Genomic DNA, 25,681 nt, shown 5'->3' with positions numbered 1-25,681 from the left:
CATAATCACTACATTACTGCTAAAACTTATAAATAATGTCCTCTTATACCTTCCTTAGCTTCATTATCTGTTGGTGTCATTAATTCATGTCTGTCCTGTTGTATGGCACATATGCTTTGTTACCTCATTGGCTAATTTCTGGGTCATTCCTTGGAGGGACACTAAAATTAAGCAATTACTTGGTTTAGAATGATGAACTGTGCTCTGAGAACCCTAGCATCACAAGTTTTGCAATTACAAGTTTCTTATTAGTGAAGAAAATCGAGCAAGAAGTTTCATTTTTAGTTCTCATGCTAAAACGTTCGTGCATAGATTCAGTACTTTCAAAATGTATTTTTCGCATTTTCGTGACATGGGCTCTAGGAAGCTTTCTTCAACTTGGTATGCTACGTCTACGGCACTCGCAGATCACAATGTACTTACTAAGCAGGACTCAATAAACGCTGTCAAAATCTACGATGTCATGCATTTGGTGTTGAAATCTTGAAGTGGCATCTCGACACACATTTTTTTTTTTTTTCGGATCTTTTCTTGTTTACCAAGCGTCATCACACGGTAAGAGTGGTACCTTTAAGACTGTTAAACTGTACTTTACTACTGAATGCGCGACAAAACATTTTTCTCTGTAGTGCCCCTTTAATATTGTGAAAGTATGATGGCATGTTTAAAAGTGAGCTGGTCCTCGAGACAGTGTAGTAATTTATTGTTGCAGGTTGTTTTCCAGATTTGCTTGTCAGACATGCGTTCACAGTTCTGTAAAAATTACTGCAAAACATGAGCAATATAATTGGCTAGTTGACAAATCCTTCTTGGCGCGTTGGTTCTTATACATGCATTAGAAGTCTGCATAATTGATTTACAAACATGATTGCATATCAATTATGGGGAACAGGAGGACCATAATTAGGTAACAAACAAGATGTCGTTAGGAGTTTATCTTAGTGAGATTGCTGGATATTTCAAGCATGATCATTGTTCGCATATTTAACATGGTAGCAGTTTTAAAAATTGAGTGCGATGAGAGGCCTTCGACTCGTGCATTTTTCCATCTCTCTTGAGCTCCAAACTGACAGATATCCATTACGAAAAGGAATCTTAGCTGTGTTGATATCTTTTACAAAATTATAACTCCCACAGTTCACAGAAGACACTCATTTTTATAGCCACATGTGGAAATTCGCTGCGTTGGGTCGCCAATGTCGCAATGAAATACATTAAAATACATTAACCAAACTTTCATTCAAGTAACACACGCGTGGGCACATCATCAAGCTAAGAGGCAAGTTTTAATTCACTCCACAGTGCACCTCAACTTCATACGCAGGCTACACATGACAAATGACTGAAATTCATTATGCAAAAGTGAGTCAACTAGGCTTTTGACTGTGCACCGTTAGCATCTCTGCTGGAAGGGGACACATCACTGATCCCGTTATCACAGATAGCCGGTCAGTGGTTACCGAACTTCTTATCAGCATCTATCACTGAAACAATGGGAGTTGCCGCATGCAGCAGTGGCTGCACTCACTGACAGGAGCTTTTGTATGAGTGTAACCTGCCGGCTTCATACCATTGTGACTAAGAAGATAGAATGACTTTTGCTTGAAGAAAGCATGCAAACTATGGCGAATGACCAGTGGGGTAAGACATAGATTTTTTTTACAATTCTCAGTGCTGCAAGTGAAATTCGAGAGCTTAAGTTCTGGAAAAAAGTTCGGTAATGAAGCTGTAACCTTCGTTTTTTTTGTTCTTATAAAGTGTCTGTTGAAAGAGAGTAGAGTTCTCAAATGATTGCTCGTCAGTCTCAACAGAGCGTTTCTTCATGGCGTTTCTAGACGGTCTTTTGTTTATTTTTGCGCCCAGTTACAGATGAATACTTTCTTCAACCTCTCTCTCTCCTTCTCTCCCTGCAGAGAAGATCGAGCGCAAGTATCAGGAGCTCAAGCTGGCTGGCGGGGAGCTGCTCCTCGTGGAGCTGCAGAAGGGACCCAATGGCCTCGGCCTCTCGCTAGCCGGCAACAAGAACCGCAGCCGCATGAGCGTCTTCGTCTGCGGCCTCCACCCAAACGGCCAGGCTGCCCGCGATGGCCGCATACGGGTAGCCGATGAGCTGCTAGAGGTACATTCCACTCAAGCTTGGCTTGAGGCTCAATAAAGTTCATAGCATGAGAAATGACAGTGACAAAAATAAATGATGGCACTTAAGTTTTAACTTGCTACAATAGAAGGGGGAAGATGGAAGCTTGCGGTGAAAAGTTTATAAACAGAACTTGTGTCGAGTCGACGTTTCGACACAACCCCTGTTTATGGACTTTTCAAAAGTTTCTACAATATAGTCCGCATGCATGTTATCATTTCATCCCACGCGCACGCCATTAATTCAAAATGACTTCTTTCTAGGCGAGTTGGGGCTTCACTTGCTTAGATACGCATGCCTGAGGCACAAAAGCATGTCGTGATAAAGGGAGGAGCAGAAGGCGCGGCTCTTCCCTTTGCTTCCTTTGCTACGTCTACCGGCAATCGTAGTGCAATCTCTGAAAGTCTGAGGGACAGCTTGGTGGCACAGGCCATTCTAATGTGCTTCCATGCTTGTTAAACTTATATTTCTTTCTGGCTGTTGTTTTTTAACAACCTTAATTGAAATATTGGATCAACATGGTGATCAGAATCAGAATAAAAGCAGCAAAGGTAAAAGAAAAAGAAGAGTTACCATCACATACGACCAATAGTGCACAGAGCACTTTACTAAACTATCTGGCCATTGGTTACTGTATTTTGCCTCAACCTCACGCTACAGTGTTTTCTTTTTTTCTTTGCGCCATTTGAGGCACTTTTTTTCTATGATCAACATGAACTTTTCTCTTTTCTACTGTTAATATTGTAAGATATATTGTACAACAAGCCTTTACTTCTCGCACACTTTGAAGGCAAACTTTTTTGTGTGCATTTCCACTAGATGTGGTATCGGGCATTTTCACGAGTGTGGGATCAGATCATTGCCTATGCTTAGAATGTTGCTAGTACATTTGGCTTCATTAGAAAAACAGGCTTTAAGGAACAGTGCATATCTATAATTTAGTATATTGAGTTAGCGTATTGAGGACACAGAGAGTTGGGAAGTCAAATGCGATTTTAATTAGCTCCACTTGCATGTGAACTTCGAGTGGAGAAATGTAGCTATATGTATTAAAAGATATGGTCCTGAAACATTCAATAAAAAACAATCTGCCCACATTAGGCTCTGGAAATGTCTTCTGTTCCAGTCTCAAATGTCACATGTTGTGTTTGTAACGCTGCTTTCCTTGAAATGCTTAACTAAAAAGTCTGATGTTCGCACTGTATGATTTGCATCTGTCTTTTGCCCTTTTCCAAAGGTGAATGGAGTCGTAATGTACGGCCGGTGTCACCTCAATGCCTCAGCCATCATCAAGAGTCTTCCGGGTCCCACGTACAAGTTTGTCCTCCACAGGTAAGCCATACCTCTTGGCACATCATGAAGTCTTTTTGTGCTCCTATTTATACATATTGCAGTTTGCTGTGGCTATAGTAGGAGGGGGTGTTCACGCATGTAAAACTGACTGTGGTATGCACATACTGGAAAACAAAAGCAAACAAGTGTGAAATAACTGTGCATCAGTAGGTTGTCTGCATTATACTAGAAGTGTTTGTTGATTGACTGCAGAACATGTATTTCATTAAAGAAATGTGCCGTACACAGTGATAACATTGCAATCTTTGGTATTTCTGGCTTGTGTATTGGGCAAAAACATTTGTATAAACGGAGTTTATGTGAATGCTGTTGGTGTGGACTATCTGAATCGAAAACTAAAGCAGACTCACTGTAGTGTTGTGTGTATACACTTAAACACGGGTTATGTTGCCTGCCTTTCCGCATCACTTCTATGTTCCAACATGAAAAAGAAAAGAAAGCATGAGTGCAAGCTTTGTGGGACCTCAGGTAGCATTCACTTCTTCTTTCTCATGCTGTTAACAGGAGAGAAGACGCAGTGGAGGACATGGCCGTGAAGCCCCTCACTCAGTATCCGATGCAACTAGACGAGCAGGTGAGGAATTGGCATCCTGGCTTCATAAGGGGCGATAGCATGATAGGCTATGCAACCTTTAGTGCAAACTTAGAAGAGTAGCGGCTTGGGCTAGTTTGTAAGTCGCGACGAGTGCTATAGATCGAACTGAGGAATGGGACACAGAGACAAACAAGAATGGGCCCTAACTTCCAACCGAGTTTATTAGCAGTGACGAAAGTTTATATATGCCAGAATCACAAAGAACAACATGTGTCAAATTATGAGCAATGAAAAAAGCTAGGTTAAGCAAAAGGTTTAGGGCGCCAAAAAAGAAAGAAACTGTCACTACATGTGCTGACGAAGCACATTTGTCCTCGTTTTCAGTTAGCTCTATAGCACTCGTTTTGTGCAGAATCTCAAAATGTGAACAGTTACACTAAAAACAACTAACAAAATTTGGTACTTTCCACTTTGAAGCTGTATTAAGGCTCATTCAACCTGTGACTAGCACCAGTCGCGAGTTTGTTCGTGACTAGCTGGGAAAAAGCGATTCCAAGTGACTGATGTTTACATTTACATGGGACCTATATAGTACGTCGCCACATAGAATTCTCATACGCTCATATAGTATAGCTCATATCGCTATTTCTTTGTAAAATAAGCCTACGTCCTGTTCATGTGCATGTGATTAGCTGAGAGCTATGCGACAGCAGTTGTACGGCTTAAACATATATCGGCAAGTAACTGAGCCAAAGCAATTGCTTTGTTACCAAATTGGCCTTTTGCAGCCATCTGCGACTAACTTAATCAAGCGATCGTTGCTGGTCATCGGTGTGAACTAGTCTTTAGAATTTGCCGGAAGTGATGATTGACCGAGATTTCAACCCAACTTTTATGCCAGGTCCACGTTTTACTTTACATGCGCTACACATATAGCTTTGAACTATATGTGTTTACAAATGTTAGGGGCATATTAAAGTGAAGTGATAAATCAGTGTAGACTGATCATTGTTTCTCTGAAAGCCCTATTCTTGCTCGTTTCATGCGTTATTAGACTAGAAAATTAAAAGTCTAAAATTACATCTTTTTATTTTGGCCTCACTCACTGTCACTAGATAGCATTTCATTAGGCTTGCAATTTTTCCTCTTTCTTCCTTGTTGCAGAACATGACCCATTTTCTCCAGTAATAAAATTATGTACATTTTATTAGTTGCTATCAAAATTTAAGTCACACCAGTAACTTCAGTGCAGCAGTACTGGATGTAAATATTTTTCTGCACATTTTCTGGCGTATCGAGCATCTTTTCACAGCAAAGTGGGCGGTTCTGTGGCTGCAATCAGGTAGCTAGGTAAAATCAGTGAATTCGCCCTGCTGTGGTGGTAAAGTACTCGGCTGCTGACCTGCAGGTCGAGGGATCGAATCCTGGCTGCAGCGGCTGCATTTTCGGTGGAGGAAAAAATGCTGTAGGCCCAGTGCTCAGATATGGGTGCACGTTAAAGAACCCCAGATGGTCGAGATTACCGGAGCCCTTCACATCGGCGTCTCTCATAATCACATGGTTGCTTTGGGAGGTTAAACTCCACGTATCAATCCATTGAAATCGGTGAAATCGTCATTTTCATTGTCCCTGTTCTAAAGTTTTCATGTTTGAAATGTATTAGCACTGCTTGATTTCTCGCTCCTACTGTCGTCACCAAAGGACTATAACCTGTGTGCTATAACTAAGCGCATTGAATGTTTTTGTTGTTTTTTTTGCGTCATTTTCTTTGCAGGGGCACGAAATAAAATATGCGAACTACCGAGGGGTCCGGACTGTAACTGTGAAGAAGGTGAGTGTGTCCCACAAGTTCTGCTTTAAAGTCTATCTGCGCAGATGAACGCTCGGACTCTTTGAACCTTTCAGTTATCCAGTCCTAAAGAATGAAGCAACCCGTATAAGAGGAAATTTCAGATTTCCCAAGGTCTTTATTTTCAAAAAAATTGACTACATTTATGTATAGGCAAATTAAAATATTATTCTCTCGAACGTTTCTCATAAAAAGAATATTCAAAATTTTCAAGATATCTAAGTGCACATTTTTTCCTCTCAGGATACTGATCTTAAAACTACTTATCAGGCAGCTGTTTATCTTCTCATAACAAGCGCTTTTGAAATATATATTATCTCACTCATATACTTACGAGGAAATAGTTTGAAGACTAAATGCTAGAAAGAATTTTCTCATTTCTAACACGCGTGTGCAGCTTGAAGTCAAGTAGCAAAATGTATATGTTCAAGCATGTGCTTTACACATGGGCATGTGTAATCTGAATGAAAATTTTTAAATAATATGTTAGAATTCTCGCTCTTTATGGTAGATAATACCAGTTGCTCAATCACTGGTAGCCTAGCGGATGAAAATTTTCTACTTTCTGTTCTAGAATGTCATTGTTTAATGGGTGATTTAATGTCATTGAAGCACCTTCCCTGCAAGCTCAGAAAGATTCACTTATGGTTTATGTGGTCAATGCAAAGATGAGCATATTATTTTTATTTATTTGTTTAATTTATCTATATATAACTGCAGCTTATGGCTGGGGTAGGAGTTGCTGAACATGTAAGTAAATGTACAGAGATATGCAATGTGCAGAGATAGGAACATCCTAGTGGAAGTGAGGTAGGAACATATAAAGGAACTGTTCATCAGTAATGTTTAAAAATTCAGAAATGGGTAGCAAACAGACTTTGGCAAGTGACAAATTTTAATGTTCAATCGTGCGGGGGAAGAAGCTGCATCTGAAATTGTTAGGATTTCTGGAAGCAGAAAATAATTCCGAGGAGCTCAGTTCGTGTTTGAATTGCACTTCAGGGGCCCGGTGTGTCCCTCATCATCTCATGTTGCATGGTCACGCAGTGGTCAATACGGGCCTAAAAAAACGCTTACAATGCTCAACCGCAGCGTAAAATAAACTGACATCTAAAGTTACGTAAGCTATGGAAATAACCAACTATCAATCGCAATAATTTACCTACAATCACAAAAAATCTTTCTGAAGCATCTCGTTGATACCCGTGCTGTGCAACAAAGAGCATAATTGTCTCGCCAAGAGTGCGATGGCCGAGGTGGCAGCAAAAACTAAAAGAATCTCAGGGTTGCCCATGCCATGTACTTTCTTAGGTTTCTATGTGCTATGTACTATCGACATCAAATGAAACCCGAACAGCGGCAATCCTTCGTGACGGTATAGTGCGTGCCGTCCTTTTACCACCATGGACAGGCAAACACTTATGCGCAGAGATGCCGAAAAGGATGCATGGGCCTGTCAATGGTGATAACTGGACGGCACACACTATATCATTGCGAACGCTTGCATTTGTTCGGGTTTCATTTGATGCTGATAGTACTTCCACAGGTAATGTGTATTAAGTGCAGGATTTAAAACCGCCCCAACACGTACACAAAGACAACATTTTTGTGTTATTATTGGCTAAAACTTAAGCTAAAAGTCAGCTTTGTGCCATGCATCTCATTCTCTGTCCATTTTAGTCTCGCTGTTAGTTGCGCTGTTAGCCTCGATGAACCTGCGCCAACTCGCTCAGTATTCCATCCTGCTTAACGTACCACATCCAATGAATGGTAACCCTCTGAACCCTATTCTAAGACTGTCTTTTGGCTATACACTGTTACAGCAGCAACATTGTCTTCATTCAGTCCCAGATAAAAGGAGTTTCACTTCCAGCTGGATTATTGAACCGGAAATTTTTCCAGCTGAAAAAACTTCCGGTTTGATAATCCAGCTATAATGCTCTAATTAACTCATCTTGAACTGGATGAATCTTTCGCTGAAATATGGCAAAATTTCATCCTTAGACCGACAAAGTTCTTTGGAAACTCATCTACTTTAAGCTAATTATCAGGTTACCCTTAATGACCAGCAGTTATCCTGGTTACCCTTAATTACCAGGATAACTACTGGTCATTAAGGGTAACTAACTGGATTCCCAGAGGAGGCAAGCGAGTTAGGGGGAGACAGAAGGTAAGGTGGGCAGATGAGATTAAGAAGTTTGCGGGTATAAATTGGCAGCAGCAAGCACAGGACCGGGTTAACTGGCGGAACATGGGAGAGGCCTTTGTCCTGCAGTGGACGTAGTCAGGCTGATGATGATGATGATGATGATGAATTATCAGGTCTTTCCAGCTTGATTATTGAACCGGCGATTCTCCAGCTGCAAATACTTTTAAATTGAAGTTAGTTTTTCATCTGGGCCCTCAGTTAAATGAGTTCATAGTTCATCAATATTTCTTTACACTAACACTGATTCATGTTCTGGTTTTCGTTTGTATTAATGTCCAGGGGACGCACGGCCTCGGCATCATGATCCTGGAGGGTCGCCATGCGGAAGCCGGCCAGGGCATCTTCGTTTCGGACATTCAGGAAGGCAGCCCCGCCCACCAGGCTGGCCTCGGAGTGGGCGACATGATCCTCGATGTCAATGGCACTGACGTCACTGGTGCCGATTATGACACGGTACGTTCGGTATTGGTGGAGGTTCTCGGCATTTTGAGATTTATCATCAGAATTCTTGTAATACATTTCATAAATAATACATAGAAGCTGAAGTTAGGGTAATAGCTGAGAGACTTGTGATACGACCTCTTTTCCAGTCATACACCACAAAATAAGAACTACGTGAACTGTAATAAACACAGAAAAATAAGTTAAACAAAATTTTGAAGTAAAATGGAAATAAAACATACATACATAGCACAAATATTGATGAGCAGTTATCACGAATAATATTAAATAGTTGAAAGTGTAGCCACCATGAACGCAGTATGCTTTTAAAAATTTTGAAGAATCTCTTTATATCGGCATTAGGATGGAAAGCTTGGTGTGTTGGTTTTATGTCAAAGAATTTCTTTCTTCATGTCTTTAGGGAATGAGTTTAAAAGTGATACCATGCAAAGTTCACAGTAGACTTTCTTAATTGGCTCTCTCTGTTTAGGTTAGAGGAAGTTATTCAAATTTGTAAAGCAAGACATTGATAGCTGTGTAAATTTTTGTGGGGAGTAAAAGAACTGTAAGGTTTCTGTCCACAAATTTATGTGTGAGAATGCGAAGAAAATATCAGTGTAGGTTTGGGTGAGTTGAAATGGTGTGAAAAAAAAAATTAAGCATGGTGGGTTGTCATCTTTCAACTACCTGAAGCATTGGCAAAAAAACATTAAGGCTGCTTGATACTTGCTATTTGTAATAATTGATATAGCAGAGTTACCATTCACAAAAGAACCGAAAGCATCACATTGAAGATGTGACGGATAAGGGGTGATAACAGCACTTGTCTGAGGACCTGATAAGTGCTTTCATGTGTGCCGTCAGGACGAGGACTTAAGTTTCAAAACAAAGAAAAAGATAAGGGCTGACGTCAGCGCCACTGAGATAAGCGAGCACATCAAGCAACGCAGTGTGGATCAGTTGTGACGGACGTTTTCAGCCAAAGCAGTTTGTAATTTCAAAAAGGGAAACTGTTTGAGGCTACGAAGAAACTGATTAATTTCAGCAAGCAAATAGCTTTTCGTTTGAACCTAAAAATATATCTGATCTCACATCTTGTAGTGATGGATATATCCATGGATGCTTCATGAAATGGTAAGAAGTGTACTTCATTTATTGTGATACTTTGCCTTAAGGGGCTGTGAGGAGCAAAGGTAGGGTGGGGGAATCTATTTTTATTTTTATTTTTTTATTTTTTGATCTACCACGTTTCATACTTCAGAACTTTTATGAACCTAAAAGCTTAATTTAAAAGCAAAGTGACCATGAACATGTTCTTTTTTAGGAGCGCTGTTTTCGTAGCTTTCTTTCATTGTGAATCAACAAAAATCATGGAAGTCTGTCTCTTTTTTCCGGTGAAATTAAAATCGTCTCACAACGTTGTTCAGATTGTTAGCCAAGACCGAATATACCGTAATTACTCGAATCTAACGCACACCTTTTTTCCGGTTAAGCGAGTTCATAAATCGCATGCGCGTTAGAATTGAGTACGAAAAAAAAAAATGAATACGGTCATTCTATTGCCATCGGCATTTCCAAAATGGCCGCCCCCTACGTGCGTCGGCATGGCGCGTCGGCCATTTCTGCCTATGTGTTTCACATGTGCGGCACTTCGTACGTGTGCTGAGGAGTTCGTCATTTTGTAGTGCATTAGCATCGACAGCATGGAAGGGCTGACTCCAAAAACTCAACGAGTGCACCACGATGCCGCTTTTAAAAGAAAAGTCATCGCATGTGCTGAAACGTGCGTGCGAAACTGGCAGAAACAAAAGCAGAACATTGTCGACAGCAAACATTTCGCGAAGGCTTCAGTGGACCACAGCAGGGTCGGTTTCCGCAAACTAAAGAGCCGCTCGGCGAGTATGTGATCGAGCAGTGAGCGGCACAGCGGCCCGTGACGACAGAACTGCTCCAAGTGCAGGCTATGCAGTTAGCCTTAGAATAAGGGCTAATGCAGAGCCAGTTTAAAGCGAGTAGGTGCTGGCTAACTAACTTTATGAATGGAAAGGCTTTTCCCTCCGAAGGCGAACGGGCATATGCCAAAAGTTGCCGTAGGAGTACGAAGAAAAGCTTCACAGTTTTCAGAGCTTGGTCCTAAACTTGCGGCACAACAACGGCTACCTGCTTGGGCAAATCGGGAATGCCGATCAGACGCCTCTTTACTTCGACATGCCTGGCACCACAGCCGTCGAGAAGAAGGGGGCAAAGCAAAATCGCGTGCTGACATCGGTTCACGGTAAAACTAGAGTGACGGCAATGCTCCGTTGCACGTCTGGTAAGCACAAGCTTTCCCCGTACCTCATATTTAAACGGAAGACGCTCCCGAAAGGAGTCGTTTTTCCGAGTGGTGTGATCGTGCGGGCCAACGAGAAAAATGGGTGCGCGTTGCAATCGATGTCTACCCTTTTTTTTTTTTTTCCGTCTCGGAAACTGGTTGCACGTTACAATCGAGGGGGCGGTAGAATCGAGTAAATATGGTACAGGTCAGGTCAGAAAATCTTGACAGAGGGAAAGCCATAAGATCATGATATTCACCCTGAGCTGTGTTTTCCGAAAACTTGATTTTTTATCATGGCACTGCATTTGTCTTCAAAACGATAAAAGATAGTGCACTGATTTTTTTGTGCACTACCTCAGTGTTTATGTATCAATATACAGTACTGAACTGAAATTGAGCACGTGGAAGGAAACGTTTTTATTTTATGGTAAGAAGGTATGCAAAAATCGTCTAAAATTTTTTTGTCCTGAACTAAGAAAACATTATTAATAATACTTCTTTTCTGGCATAATATGACTATTGTAGTTCCGTTCATAGAACACAAAGCACTGAACGAAATGTTGCAAACGTCTGGCTTCTATCTCTATTGGTTGCTGAAAGAAATGCGCCACAATATGACCAAAATACTTGAAAAGTGTAGGGCTTACCTTGTTTCCTTGAACCTTGTTATTTTTCATAGATTTCATGTTCTTCATGTGATCTCTTCAGGTGTTTTGTGGTCACATTGCACCTTATGTGTAGTTCTAGTACTGCACCTCCAGCTGCAGAGCTTGTCTTTTAAGGAATCTTCTGTGTTCTGTGCATACATGGGTGCATGTGCGCCTTCAATGCTTGTTGGTTGACTTTCGTTCTTCCAAGCTAAAGTATCCTTCTGTACACACAATGACAGAAACTGACAGAGATACCGTGTTTGTTAGCTTCTGTAATCATCTTGTATCTCTACAACTACCCTTTGTCTATAGCAGAGATGTTATCCGAACACGCACATGAGTGTGTGGGTCTGTTGCTAATACTATCTCGCATGCTTTTGTATCCAAGGGCACATCTTGAGTAGGTTCGAAAATTCGTGTGCGACGCCAGAAAACTCGTTTGGACTCAACACTTCCCTCGAAAAAACCCTTGTAAGACAAGCACTGGGTCACATAAGTGGAAAAAGATAAGAAATTTGAAGGAAAGAATGTTTATGAGCCAGTACATGTAAATTTGAAGGTACGTGTGTTGGATCCATCTTTGAATCTATCGTGGACCTAATTCCCGCCTGAGGAAACAGCCTAGACAAGGTCACGTAAGAAGGAAAGATAAAGAAATTGACGTGTAGAATGTTAATAAGGAAATAGTTGTATACTTAAACACTTGTGTGCGGATTGTGTTCAATCGTACTACAACAACAATGCAAACGTTATGATGTTTATTATATATAGTTTTGCAAATATTCCACTATTCTCACCTGGGGCAGACATTAGTGAACAGACAATCAGGTTCCATTGAACCTCTTCATTAGGGAGAATACTTATTATAAGCAAGAAAAAAAAAGATGTAGTTTGCAAAATTTTGTTTTGAATGGTTTCACAAGTTCAAAAAAAATACATTGTAACGAAAGTTTTTTTTTTTTTTTTCATTTTCAAAGGTTGAAGTCTTAGATGGTGACATTGGTTGTGAAAATTGTAAAAATGCCCCTGATGAGTGCGCATTCTGATAGTCAATGCTTTAATTTCTTATAAGACTCCTAAAAACCAGTGGCATAATTTTTGTTTTCACTATCTTCTGTGCACGAAAAATAATAATGCCATAACTTTATGTAGTTAGACCTGAACAGCATCGCACTGGGCGAGCTGTTCGCCATCGTTTCCTTTTCTATGCACCCCAGCTGCTATAAAGTTGACTTCTGCCACTCACACTTGGAATTTAGGTAACGCACACTTTGGGCAACAGAGGGGCGCATTTTTAATGACAGTCAGCAGTTTGCTGCTGTCTACTTTGCTTAAGGGACCCCTAATTAACCTTCAGGTCGAAATTTAGTAGTGGTGTTGCAGTTGTGTACGAGTCTACAACAAACACGTAAGCTTGAGAATTTTTCGAAACAGTGCAGTAATAGTGGCACTGTTTGCTCTTTCTCCGCACAGTGCCTGTTTGCTCCTCCTCGGTGCTCATGTACTCGTGCATCGAGGAGGAGCAAACAGACTATTTTTGTGCATCACATGTCCAGACGAGAACATTCATGTCAAACTTAACACTGGGGATTACCAAAATCTCCATACAGGAGCAGGGGGTGGTTTCTTGAAATTTGGGGTATGCTCGTGGCACATAGAACTGCCGAGTTTGACTGAATATTCGTCAGGACAGCACACCGAACTTGACGCTCACATTTACTTGAAACGGTAAAAATTATCGGAGTTGGTTTAGAGGCTCTTTAAGAAGTCGTGTCCACAAACGTGAGTGTGGGTAGCTAAGAGGTTGTTCACATATTCACTTGTTTTCGCATACAGGTAGCGCAGCTCTTGAAGCAGGCCGAAGGAGTGCTGACGCTAATTGTGGCGAGGCCCATGGGTAATGTGGTTCCCCTGCTCAAGAAGAAGGCAGCCTCCATAGAAAGCCAGGAGCCCTCGCGGACGGTCCCGTCCAACCGCAAAAGTGAGTGCGCCACGACACCTGCCATCTCGCATCGTCACATTGAATGCCACTCGCATGGCTTGCTCTTTGCGTGCTCGTGTTTGCACGTTGATGCGCATGTATCATTGCATCGACATAATGCAGTTGTAATTAAGGCTGCGGGGGTGCTCCGGATGTTCATGCATGAAAATGTGTTGTGGAAGAGGCAGCACGGCCCAAGCCTTTGTGGGAATATGGGAATCGCAAAACCACACAAACGAAATATTAGTACTCGGTCGAATGTAAATGCAGTGAATGCTGAAATTCAACCAAATTTTATTTACAAAAACAAATTGTTTATGTACAATGAACAAAACACTGTAAACCACTTTTCTGTAATTCATGTTTTCATTGCTCCAGGTAATTTTCTGTTCATTTCTCATTATGGTCTGTGTATGCGAAAATAATACACCTTCGACTTTTGAAATTCAGATAAAGTTTAGCGTTCATACTATTTAAATTTTGTCCTTTTTTTTGTGGTTTTGAGTTGCCCGTAATCGCGGACCTAGCCGCTTATTCTTTTTTTTCTTACACCCACCGCCCACCCACTTTTTCCTTTCTCTCACAACAATGATGCACTGTTGTAGCCAAAGGAAAGCGATGATCATTCTCCTGACTGTGGTCATTCCTTTAGCACACTCAAGCACCTGAACCTGCAGAAGTGTGAACATTGGCATGTGTCCATGTGACGCAATGCATCAAATGAGCATTGCACTTCTGGCTGTATGAGTCAGTCTTTACAGACCAAATTCAAATGGGAATCGACACTCGCCGCTGGTTACGTGAGATACTGACCGTTTGTTTTAGCATTGAACTTAATTCTTTGCCAAACAATGGCGTAGCAAAACATTGCACAGCATCGACACTTGGCCAAGAGAACAACTGCAAGAAAACCTTTGGTTCTGCATTCTTCATCCTGCCTTTACGATATTCGAAATTCTGCTGTTGACAAGATTTACCAATCATACCCAAAGGAAAATGGTGTTTTGCTTATTGGTCTGAAAAATTTTTTAGTCTCCATTTTCTTTGGAATGTTTTGGTTGGTCTTGGATGAAGTGTAAAACTGGAGCACATTAAATCGATTGTGTCTGCATCACAGTACCATACATCTGCTTTTTGAGCATGGCTTAAAGGGTTGTTAAAGCAAAGAGAGCCAACACTACTCTGGGAAGCGGGAAAGGAAAATGCACATGAGTTCTCATTGAACAGTGTTCTTATTATGGGCACTGAAAAACATGGAAGCCATGAAAAAAGAGAGGCGTTTTTTAGCATATACTAGAGGGCACATGTGAGAACTGCAGTGTCAAGACTATGTTACATGATACTACTCTAAATGCGAGCTAGTTTTCAATATTCAGGTTTTCTAATGGTCACATCACTTACCAATGAAACAGAAAGGGTTGAACATTGTGTTGAGCGATTGGAAAGCCAAAGTCATTCGATAAGCAAATAAATGATAAACTAAGGGACTTAATTACTAAAACATTTTACTTGCACAAGTGACAATACATTGCTGATTGGAGGAACTACAGGAAAGAACATTTTGCTTTGGCCTGATCACAGAGTGGCGAGTGAAATCTGTCACCTTCCAAGACTTTGGTCATTTCAACCCTTAACCCGGACAGGTACTTCAGTCTGAACAGAAACTGATATGCTTGCAAGCAGCAACGACCGCTGCCATATTAGCAACGAATGAGGATGGTAATCATTAATTATCAACAATACACGTGTCAGCTTCATAAAAATTCGGGGCTATCATATGCTGAAATTTGACAGGGGGATCAGGCAATGGGAGCAGAGGACCTGTGACGCCCAGTGAAAATCGACATTTCTTGCTCGCTGCTGTCATCCTCTCTAGGACTGGGGACAATACGCTGGCTTCATGACTTACTTCGACGCAAGTCAACCGATGACGCACAGAGTTATCTTTAAAGCACACACACCTGTCTGGGAGTGACTGCATTTTGCGGCACATTGCCTGAGGTGTGGTCTCCAAACTGTTCACGGTGCACTGTAGTTCTGAATGAGCCTCTCAAGAAGTTCAGTTGAATGAAACTGGAGAACTTGTGGGACAAATATACTCACAACACAGGCAACATTTGGTGCATTTCATCCTGGTTAACAACTATGCTAAAAGGGACAATATTAACAATAACTAACAGGCAAAGAGAGAGAGATACATTGAGGAAAGACAGGGAGGTTAAGCAGAAGAAGACCAAACTAACAGACTGTGATGCCAAGGAAAGTATAGGGGATGTTATAAGTAATTGTAATGTATTGTGAAGACACACAAAATGGGGATGAAAAGATAACTTGCCACGAGTGGCAGGTTATCTTTTCGAGTTTTCATTAACTTTTTTTTTTCTTTTTTCAATTGGGCGGTTCACAAAAGGATGAATTAGGACATAGTGGTCGCCTTGCAACTGTACTTACTGTAGGCATTTTAGGTAGTTTGAGACAGCCAACGATATGCACACAGATGTTCGTTTCCTTGCAGCAGAGTGAGGTATCAGCCGAGAACTGAAGCTAATCTAGCAATTGAAATGGCGATGTATAAGTGGTCGGATTATGCTATCACATTCTATCGTGAAGGCGAAGATGTGTAGCATCCATCGAGCTCTTTTGTGGCAATTTAGGTTGATAATTTCTGCCTAAATTGTGAACAGCACGGTCAGTCTGTCGTCATAACTTCTGGTCTTTTTACGTTAACCAACATCTCGTGACATGTTTTGGCTGGCAGTCACATCCTTCAAAAAGGCATCCAGATTTAGTCAGCATAAGAGGACCAAGCGTATCAAGTTTATTACTTATTATTATTTACAATACCTCAATTGCCCCAATGAATGGGTTTTAAATGAGAGATGGGCTATTACAATGTGTTAAAAAGTTATATGCTCAATCACTGCTTTGAAATTGATGATACTGGAGTGGTGCACAACATCAGAAGGAAAGCCATTCCAATCTTGTGCTGTCTTGACAAAAAGGTCGAAATGTGCGCAGTGGTGTGAGCAGTTAGTGGTACACAGCTTTCGCATGGTTGATGCAGTTTGAATGACGATGGGCTGGCTTAATGGCGGAAGTATGAGGTGATGCATGGTAGAGCTTGAAAAACAGACACATACTAGCTATACAGTAGTGGGACGAAAGGGTAGTGAGGTTAGCATGAGATTTAAGTTCGGTTATACTTGACTGATATAAGTAATCTGAAAAGACAAATCTTGCGGCCTGGTTTTGCACAGTTTCCAGTGTTTAACTGTCGTTACTCTGATGAGGGTCTCAAACGGCACATGTGCATTCAAGTTTTGGTCTGATTAGTGTCTTATGAGCGAGTAGTTTGATGAGGGTAGGAGTTAGATGGAGGTTTTGACATAGACAGCCAAGAGCAGAGTTTGCTTCGTTAGTAATGTGGGTTACGTGAAGAGACCATGTTACATTGGAAGATAAATTGACACCTAGATACTTGTATGTGCCTGCACCTTGAAAGTTTCAAAATGTGTGGGTCATGGTGTGCACATAAGCATGACACATCTGGCAGATGCCAAGCTTTGGAGATCGAAGATGTTAAAGACTTTTTCTGCCAGTCTGCCATTCCTTCAAGAATGAATATGATCTACAAGAGTGAGCTAGATCAAGAATAGTTGTTATGAAGAGCAAAACTGACAAACTGCACATTAAATAAGACAAAATATGGACCCTGGTGCAGTGCTAACAGCTGTTGCATTTACTTCAATGAAATCTTTGTGTCTACGAAGGAATTCAGCATAAAGGTGCTGAATGCTTATTTATCTACAGCTTTGGGAGGTTCATTCAGAATTTCAAATGCACGTGTTCAATTTCCAGTTTGTTCATTGCCTTCCAAATTGCACACTGTTCACCATCACTGATGCCCTTATGTTGTGTGGAGTTGTTTCTCAACGTAACGCTGCTAGTGCACCGATTTCGTGTATGCCTTCTTCAGTGTGGGAAAGCATTCCTACTATGTGGGTTTCACGAGTACTGCTATGAACACGAGTCTGTCCCTGTTTGAGGCATGCACACATAACACACATACATGTTTATGCATATGATTGACACATTGTGATGTGTCACGCGTACTAATACATGGCATGTTATCTACATAGTTAGATAATTAAATGGGTTTTATGAATGCGCTGCACAAATATGTAAACATTTGTCATTGCACCTCACTTCGTTGAGACGGCTGGTGAAATTCATTTTTGTTCCGTGACTGTACAATCCAACTTCATGCCGAAAATTTCACAAATAAGCAGAAATACCAGACTTAATTGCCTTTACAAAGGGCACATATGAGTAATGTGCAGGTATCCAACCAACAACTTGCTTGTCGCTAGACATCACTTGTGAATCATTTTAATGCAACTCTGAACTGCAGTTTTTAAAACTTTTTTTTTAACAAGAAAGGCAGCTTGCTATGCTTTGGTATTACCACACGAGGATTATTCTGTAAGTTTAACAAGGTTGCTGTCTACAAAATCTTACTCATCAGTATTCACTGAAACACAGTCTACTGCATTTGTTGAGCTTTTTGAAGTTGTGCCTGCATTTATTGAATCTCTGTAATGAAACTGGCATTAAATGTGGGCTGAAGTACCTCTTGGCAATGCTTGCATTTTTTACCAATGAGAAGTGGGAGGGTGAGAGCCTTTGTGAACTTTTTGTGATGCTTCTGCTCATTACTTTGCACAGAGGTTTTCCCACATCTGTCTAAAACGAGGTTTTTTGTATGGGACCAGTATCTAGTACATTGCAGTCTGCCTTTATTAGGTGCATTGAGAGATTTCAGACATTTTTTCAGGGGTAAGAAGGATAAAAGAGGGGCTGGGGCTTTTGCGAAGCAACACACTGTTTCTTGCCCGGGCGCACGCTGGCGCCTTTTCTCTCTTTCTCTCTCTCTCACTTTCCCCGTCCCGTGCTGCCCTCTACCTGCCACATCTGTCACCTCCACCTCTGCGGCTGCGATCGATGGTGGCTGGGAAATAAAAACCATGCGTGCCTGCATGCGTGGGGCGGGCCTGTGCTTCTTGAATGCCCCCACTTCATCTCATTACCTGCCGTGCATGCTTTGGCTCTGGCTTGCCGCCGCATGCCATCTACTTTACCCGCTCGATGCCCCTCGGATACCTTCCTTGTAAGTACCGTCTACGGCCAGTGTAAGTGTTTATTGCGTCATCGCAGAGTGTCCAGTTACACAAAACTTGCTTCATGATTTACGGGCTTTGTTTTATTTTTTGTGCTGCTTTCCATTTTATTGCCCTGCAGGGTTTTCCAAAACCATGTTGTTAATCACTTTCAATACTTAAACAGTCTTCACTTGTTATTGCTAAAGGGCCCTGCAACAGTCTCTGCAATTTTGTTCAACCTTTAGGCTCTAGCATCATCGAATCATTCCCACCTTAAATTAAGCAATGCACATTTTGTAAAGACAGCTATGAACAATTTTATGCTACCCTCGCTCTCACCTCTGCTTTTCCTCCTTGCAGAGACACTAAAAATCCACACGATTTTTCACGTATTAGTAAAGTACACTTTCACAATCCTAAAAACACCATTTTCACTGCGAGACGACGATTGGTAAGCAAGAAAACACACGAAAAAAAAATGAGGGCGGAGACACCCTTCTGAAATTTTGCACCAAACACTGCGACGTTATGGATTTTCAAGGCATCTACTGGCTGCTACATAGCTTCTAACTGATAAAGATAAAGTAGATTGTCGTCTGTAGGTGCCATAGATCTAACATTTGAAGATTAAAGTAAAGAAAATTTCATCAGTTCAGATGATCTCAACTGAGCTGAAGTATGCCAACACATTTAGAGACAATGAAGTGTTGCAGAATGGATATTGTGGACATTTTTGTATGCATCTGTTTATCAGCGGCATGTGATCGTTATGATGGCACAAGGTTTATCATTCTCATCGCACATCGGGATTCATCTTGAGATCGATGTGTTCCTGGAGTGGAATCGGTCGACCACGTCTTAAGGTCGTATTAAGGGGCGTGTCGACTACTGCACCAGTGTGATAGAGGTGCTGGACCTATCACCTCTACCATGGTGACTTAGTAGTTGACCCACCCTTCAACTATTACTCCATAAAAATTATAGAAAGCAAATGCCGTGACAGCTGCTCATTGCCATCATCATCAGCAACAGCCCGTTTTGTGGCCATTGCAAGATGAAGGCTTGCCTCAACGATCTTTTGTCTATCAAGGTCTGCACAATCTTATTCCATTTTACACCTACAATGTTCTTAATTTTCTCAAACCATATAACTCGTTGTTCTCTTCTGCGCTTTCCGTTTATTGGTGTGCCTTTCGTCACTTTCACTGACTACTGGTTGCCTGTACTATAAATTACAAGGCCAGCTCAAGCCCAGTCTTTTCACATTTAAAGAGTACATATATTCTTTTCTGGCAATTTTTTGCTGCAATATGTTGCTGGAGGCCAATTAGTCATAAGCTGGTACATTGTTTGCTGCTGTGAGTGACGTATACTTAACTATTAGTCTGTTTATTACTGACCAGTCTTGGTATTAGTCTTGGAAAGCTCTAAGAACGACAAACATGTGCAGCTAACGCCCTCTAGCACGGGAAATGGCTTGCAGAACTGTGACTCATTTCAGTGCTGCAGTGCTGCCTGCATCGTCCGCTCGTGTTCTTTCGCATGAGGCGCATGCTGCGCAATGTCATGGCCGTCATCCTCATCATTGTCATCTGGTGGCAATGACTTTCTTGATTATTCCACACGTTTACCTTAGGCACGGGCTTGCAAGCAGCTGACGAGTAGTAGCCTGCTGATGCAAACACGCAGTGGTGACCATGAGGTCACCATTTAGCAGGGCCAGTTTAGAGCTCGGCCATAGTGACCATGTCACGAAAGTTTAGGGTCACCTTCAAGTCACTTTCTATGATGTCAGTGTCGCAAGGTATGGTGTATAGCACTTGACCGGGTGCACAAACTCCAAAATTCATATAACTTACTTTCAAAGCTGTATTCGCTTTGTTTATAACTTACTTTCCAAGCTGCATTTACTGTTGAGATTGGGTGGCTGATATATGCATGTTTACGAGAATTGACCTGCAGGCTACCTCAGCAGGCAACTTTTGTGTGAGTACCCCTTTAATGTCGACAATGTTTTCACATATTGTTAACTAGAATATGTTCTGAGATCTGTACTGCTATTTTCTGATATCCTAATGTTTTCATGTTGAGACAGCATTGACCCAATCAAGTTCGTTTTGTTTTCGTAACATTGGGGCAATATTTGGAACGTCCAGGCTACATTTGCAACAATGCTAAACCAAAAATTAGTGCTACTGGGATTATTAATGTTTATTATTTGATTTGGAGACACAGAAAACACAAATACACAGAGGAAATAGGGAGGGAAGAGCCTGACAATTCCTGCCTGTTCTTTTCAGAGGGGGAAACATAGTGGAAAAGAAGGTGGAAAGATAAAAAAGTAAAAAAAAAAAAAGAGAGACGTAAGCACAAATAAGTTGTAACATAAAAAAATGCCTATAAACCCTGGGCCGAACTGATTTTGTTTAAGGAACTTAGCAAGTGTCACAGATTTGTACATACACTCACTTCCTCCAGACTAAAGAAGTACGAAGCAATTGAATTGAGCACATTTTATGTGTTGAATACGACTTTATTTTGAGGGATGAACATCATGTTACTAAAAAAGATTTCATCTTTCTATTCATTTAAGTCCATGTCCCAGGTCTTCTGTTGAAATAATTGTAGCATGTGGGATTCTATACAGGTTGCAATGACAACGTACCAACCATGCGTATACTCAGTAATTAGGCATTGCTTCCCCAGCCGCACATTAAATTATTCGTTCCCAAGCAAACTGCCAAGATGAACTGTGACTAATCGGGACGATGATTGTGATATGCAAGCAACTCATCCGGCAAGCACCCAAATGTGTGCAGCATGCTTGATCTCAGTGTCATGAATATCAAATGTCATATTGTATAGAACCACTATATGTTTCACCATAACACTGGAGACAGGTTGCTGTTTACGTGTTGGTGACTGCACAGAAATTTAGTTGTTTGCACACAAATGTAGCTCAACAGAATATTTAAGGAAATTTTAGCTATATAATAATTCATACTGTTTATACAAAGCTTTGCTTAGCGTTATTTTCTCAAAGTCATAGCTAGAACGCTGCACCTGTTTCGTAATGACATCAGCCAATGATGTCAACTGACCTTTAAATATCTGTCCCACTGACTCCACGAACACACTAACCCAACAGGTTCACCTTTTTCTTTCATCTCTTTTATGTTCATCTTTGCTATAGTGTCTGAAGGGCAAAAAATATCTGCAAAAACAATGATCAACTACTGGTAACTTATCGGAGCGTAATGTCTGGTATAATATGTGATACAGTTCTGGAACTGATAGGCTTGCAGTTAACTATAATATACAGTACTGTAATACATAATAGTTATGCATCTGCTCAGTGTTTAGTTAGCTTAAAAAGAGAGACTTTGACTTCTTTACGGCGACGCGTGGTGCCACATGCATTTCGACGTCTTAGAAGCTAGCATATGTGCTACTCACACTATGTAAAGCTTGGATATGTTCAAGGTTATGGTGTAGGCAATGGCATTACTATAATCATGGGTTACCTGACACATATGGTAACATCTTTTGGGGCTTCATGCAACCATCACAAAATGCTTTACGTTTTTTGGAGTTTTCTTGCTGAAAAAAGTTTTTTTCTATTGTGCCAGCAGCAAAGTAAAATACATTCACTTAAAACATCTTTGTGTCTGTCTGGTTAACCTTCACACTGTTATCCCAGCTGCTAGCATATATTCCCCCCCCCCCCCCCCGGTATTCCACCAATGATGGGCAGTTTTCAGAGAAATTAAAAATATCTCATTTTTAGTTTGCTGCGGTAGTACTTTGAGCAGACCGGGACGAATTTTTCATTGACTCTTCAAGAAGCTTTTATTTCTTGGAAAGCTGCATAGATTTTTTTTAGCCGTTGAAAATGGATAGACAAGAAGTTTTTCTTTTATACAGCCTTTTCTCTATCTTGCTGCACTTTATAAAGCTGGTCAGCCATTCTTTAAATGCTTTGCTCATCTAAAGTGAAACAATACAAAAACGAACCCTGCACCAATGCTTATGTGTGCTTATCTCAGAGACATGTTGATGTTATGATATAAGATGACATTTTCAGGGTTATTATGTCACTCTTGTTTTTGTGCTTCCCGCACCTTTGCTAAATCTTTATGCCGTGGCACCAGGCACGGTGGGTTCCCTGGCACTATCGCACTGTTCGTCGAAATGCCGGCCATCCCCGTCGTCTCCCGACGGCCGCCTGCCATCGCCCCTGCTGTCCCCTATGCGGCCGGAAACTCTGGCCGAACACACGCCAGACCAGACGAGCCAAAGGCCAGACAGCGGCACCACCTCGCCGGCATCGGACATCATCCGGCCGGGCCGCGCAACGGCCATTGAAATCACCAAGGAGAAACTGGGTCTGGGCCTCAGCATTGTCGGTGGTTCAGACACACCTCTGGTGAGGAGCTTTCCCGATCTCCAGCTTGGCTGGCCACTATTTCCGAAAAGGATAAAAAAAGAAGTGCTAATAGTGTGATTAAGGAAAAATTCAAGTAGAAAAACAACTTTTTTTTCCAAAGTTACGCATTTTTATTTTTATTTGCTTTGACAAGTATAGTTTCTCTACATTTATAACAAAAAAAATGAAGATTGCAGTTAAACTCGAAGTTAGTTAAGATCGCTTTTAAAGAGCACATGGTGGCTACTGAAAAACTAAAAAGTGTTCATTGTCTATAGTCCCCTGGAAATTGTAACCTGCTACTAACATGAGACGTTCACATGAGGATTTTTTCACATGAGGAGTTCACTAAAGCTGCATGCTCAAATAAACCATGATTGCCAAGCTCTCATGATGAAAAAAATTATCTTAAGAACATATATTTTTCTGCATAGATAAGCTTTCACTTACAGTACCTTTAAAATGCGTTTTTCTCAAGATCCATTTCTGCAACCTCTTGAGATAGGAAATCATGTTTTTCATGATGCGCTCGTGGCCATTTTGCTAAGCTCCACATATGCTGATTTTGGTGTTACATGAGGTCGATGAATGACAAAAGTATATGACTGGTGCAAACATGATAATCCTGACACGCGTGTCGTGTAAGCACATGACAACATACCACGCTCATAGCGTGCTCGCGGTCGTTTCACTAGCTCCACATATACTAATTTGATATCACGTGACGTGAATAGATGATGAAGGTAAACGACACATCCAAACATGATAATTATGACACAGAAGTCATGTATGGCATCATTTACCTACACCTTGTCACGTTGGGCTGATTTTAAAGTGACATACCATAGAAAGGCGTGTAAAGGCTGCACTTTTTTTTCAGGAAATGAGGGCCAATTTTCAGGGTGCAGCCCATACACGAAGCTTTTGTTTTTGGTGAATTAAAAACAACGTACCAGTTAGCGAACGAAGAGCATTTATTGCAGTATGCCGCGTGTTCACTTGATCGTTGTCACTTGACAAGTCCTCTAACTCGGAGTCCGAGATGGTGCTTTGCGGAGCACCATCATTCCACAAACAGTCATCTTCGGTGCCATCCAGGCTGTTGGATATCCCAGTGACCTTAAAACTTCGGGACACAATGTCCGTCCACACCGAGCTCCATGCCGACAATACCCAACCGAGAACAGTAGCAATTGATGCCCTCTTCAGCCGTCCGGTCGGCGTCTGCTCATGGTTGCCGGTTGCCATCCATTCCGTGTAAAGTCTTCGTAATTCAACTTTGAACGGTCGATTCACGCTCACATCCAATGGTTGCAACATTCCTGTGAGGCGGCCTGGAATCACGGCCATGTCTGTGCCAACACGGCGCAACTGCTCCTTCACCTTATCGGTAAGTTGGCCGCGGAAACTGTCCAACACTAAAAGTGAATGTTTGGCCAACAAAGCTCCCGGTCTGTTCTGCCGAACACTTTTCACCCAGTCAAGCACCAAATCATCGTTCATCCATCCTTTCTCTTGGGCTCTAACTATGATGCCCTTGGGGAAAACTTCGTTGGGAATTCTTTTCCTTTTCAAAACAACGTACGGGGGTAGCTTCCGCCCGTCCACAGTCTCACAAAGCATCACAGTGCAGTGTTGGCACTCAGCGCAGGTGGTCCGCACGTCGACACTCTTCTTGCCTTTTACTTCGACTGTGTAGTTCTCGGGAGAGTCAAACCACACAGGAGTTTGATCAGCGTTCGCTATTTGTGACAACAGATAATTGTGCTGATGGCGCAGGCCGATGACATGCATGTGAAAACTAAGCACCTTGTTGGTATAGTCTTCTGGCACCCGTTGGCACAGCGTGGTCCTTCGCCGAAAGGAGAGTCCCTTCCTTTTCAGAAACCTTCGCACCCAGCCAGCACTAGCCTTGAAATCCCCGGCCGGTATATTTCTCGCACGTGCCAAGGCTAGTGCCTTCATGCGCAGCATGTCCGTAGTGAGCGCAAAACCATCGTTCCGCACCTCAGTCACATAGCGGAGCAACTCCTCTTCCAAATCAGGATACTTGCACTGTTTTCCTCGGAAAGCGCACTTTTTGATGTTGGTGTTCTGCAAGGCTTTCTTCTGAGTGCACCAACGTCGAATTTTCTGCCGGCGGCCCGTTTCCCGTGCTCGAGAGCAAACTCGATCACCTTCAACTTATAGCCAGCTGTATAGCTATTCAACTACTTGCCCATCGTGCCAAAACTAGCTAGAGTCCTAGAGTCGTTCAACGGTGCGCAAAACTCGAGCATATGGCAGGCTGAACAGCACAATAACCGAACAACGCACAAATACCAAAGTTGGTGATGCTAATGCCGATATAGATAGCGCGTTTGTATAGAAGTGTCAGAATTTAAAGATAAAATCCCGCTTTAACCTTTAGTTGGCGGGTGTATGAACATTACAGAAAAAACTTAAAATTTTAGCCAACTTCATGAACATATTAGCATTAAGAAAACCAACAAGTTATTCTAATGACGTACTATATGTTAATGATGATAATTGCGTTCTCTAAAGCCATCTACTGATAACGCCTAGTAGCTCACACACGCATGCACATTTTGAATACGTATGGATCAAGGAAAGTGCGGATGCGG

At 41.6% G+C, this 25,681-nt stretch overlaps 1 protein-coding gene across 1 annotated transcript in view; it reads left to right on the top strand.

The window, feature by feature from the left end:
• The window catches only part of LOC119181162 (multiple PDZ domain protein), a 354,670-nt gene that overhangs the window by 302,709 nt on the left and 26,280 nt on the right, over nt 1-25,681 (top strand). The window contains exons 25-31 of the mRNA XM_037432350.2: nt 1,914-2,119; nt 3,375-3,469; nt 3,995-4,064; nt 5,800-5,856; nt 8,363-8,536; nt 13,328-13,472; nt 22,783-23,057. Coding sequence (XP_037288247.2) covers nt 1,914-2,119; nt 3,375-3,469; nt 3,995-4,064; nt 5,800-5,856; nt 8,363-8,536; nt 13,328-13,472; nt 22,783-23,057 — 1,022 coding nt within the window. The remainder of the gene's footprint in view (nt 1-1,913; nt 2,120-3,374; nt 3,470-3,994; nt 4,065-5,799; nt 5,857-8,362; nt 8,537-13,327; nt 13,473-22,782; nt 23,058-25,681) is intronic.

Source organism: Rhipicephalus microplus, chromosome 10 (genome assembly GCF_043290135.1).
Source record: "Rhipicephalus microplus isolate Deutch F79 chromosome 10, USDA_Rmic, whole genome shotgun sequence".
Classification (NCBI taxonomy): domain Eukaryota; kingdom Metazoa; phylum Arthropoda; class Arachnida; order Ixodida; family Ixodidae; genus Rhipicephalus; species Rhipicephalus microplus.
Note: the sequence above shows the minus strand (reverse complement) of the source record. Positions and strands in the feature narration are given on the sequence as shown.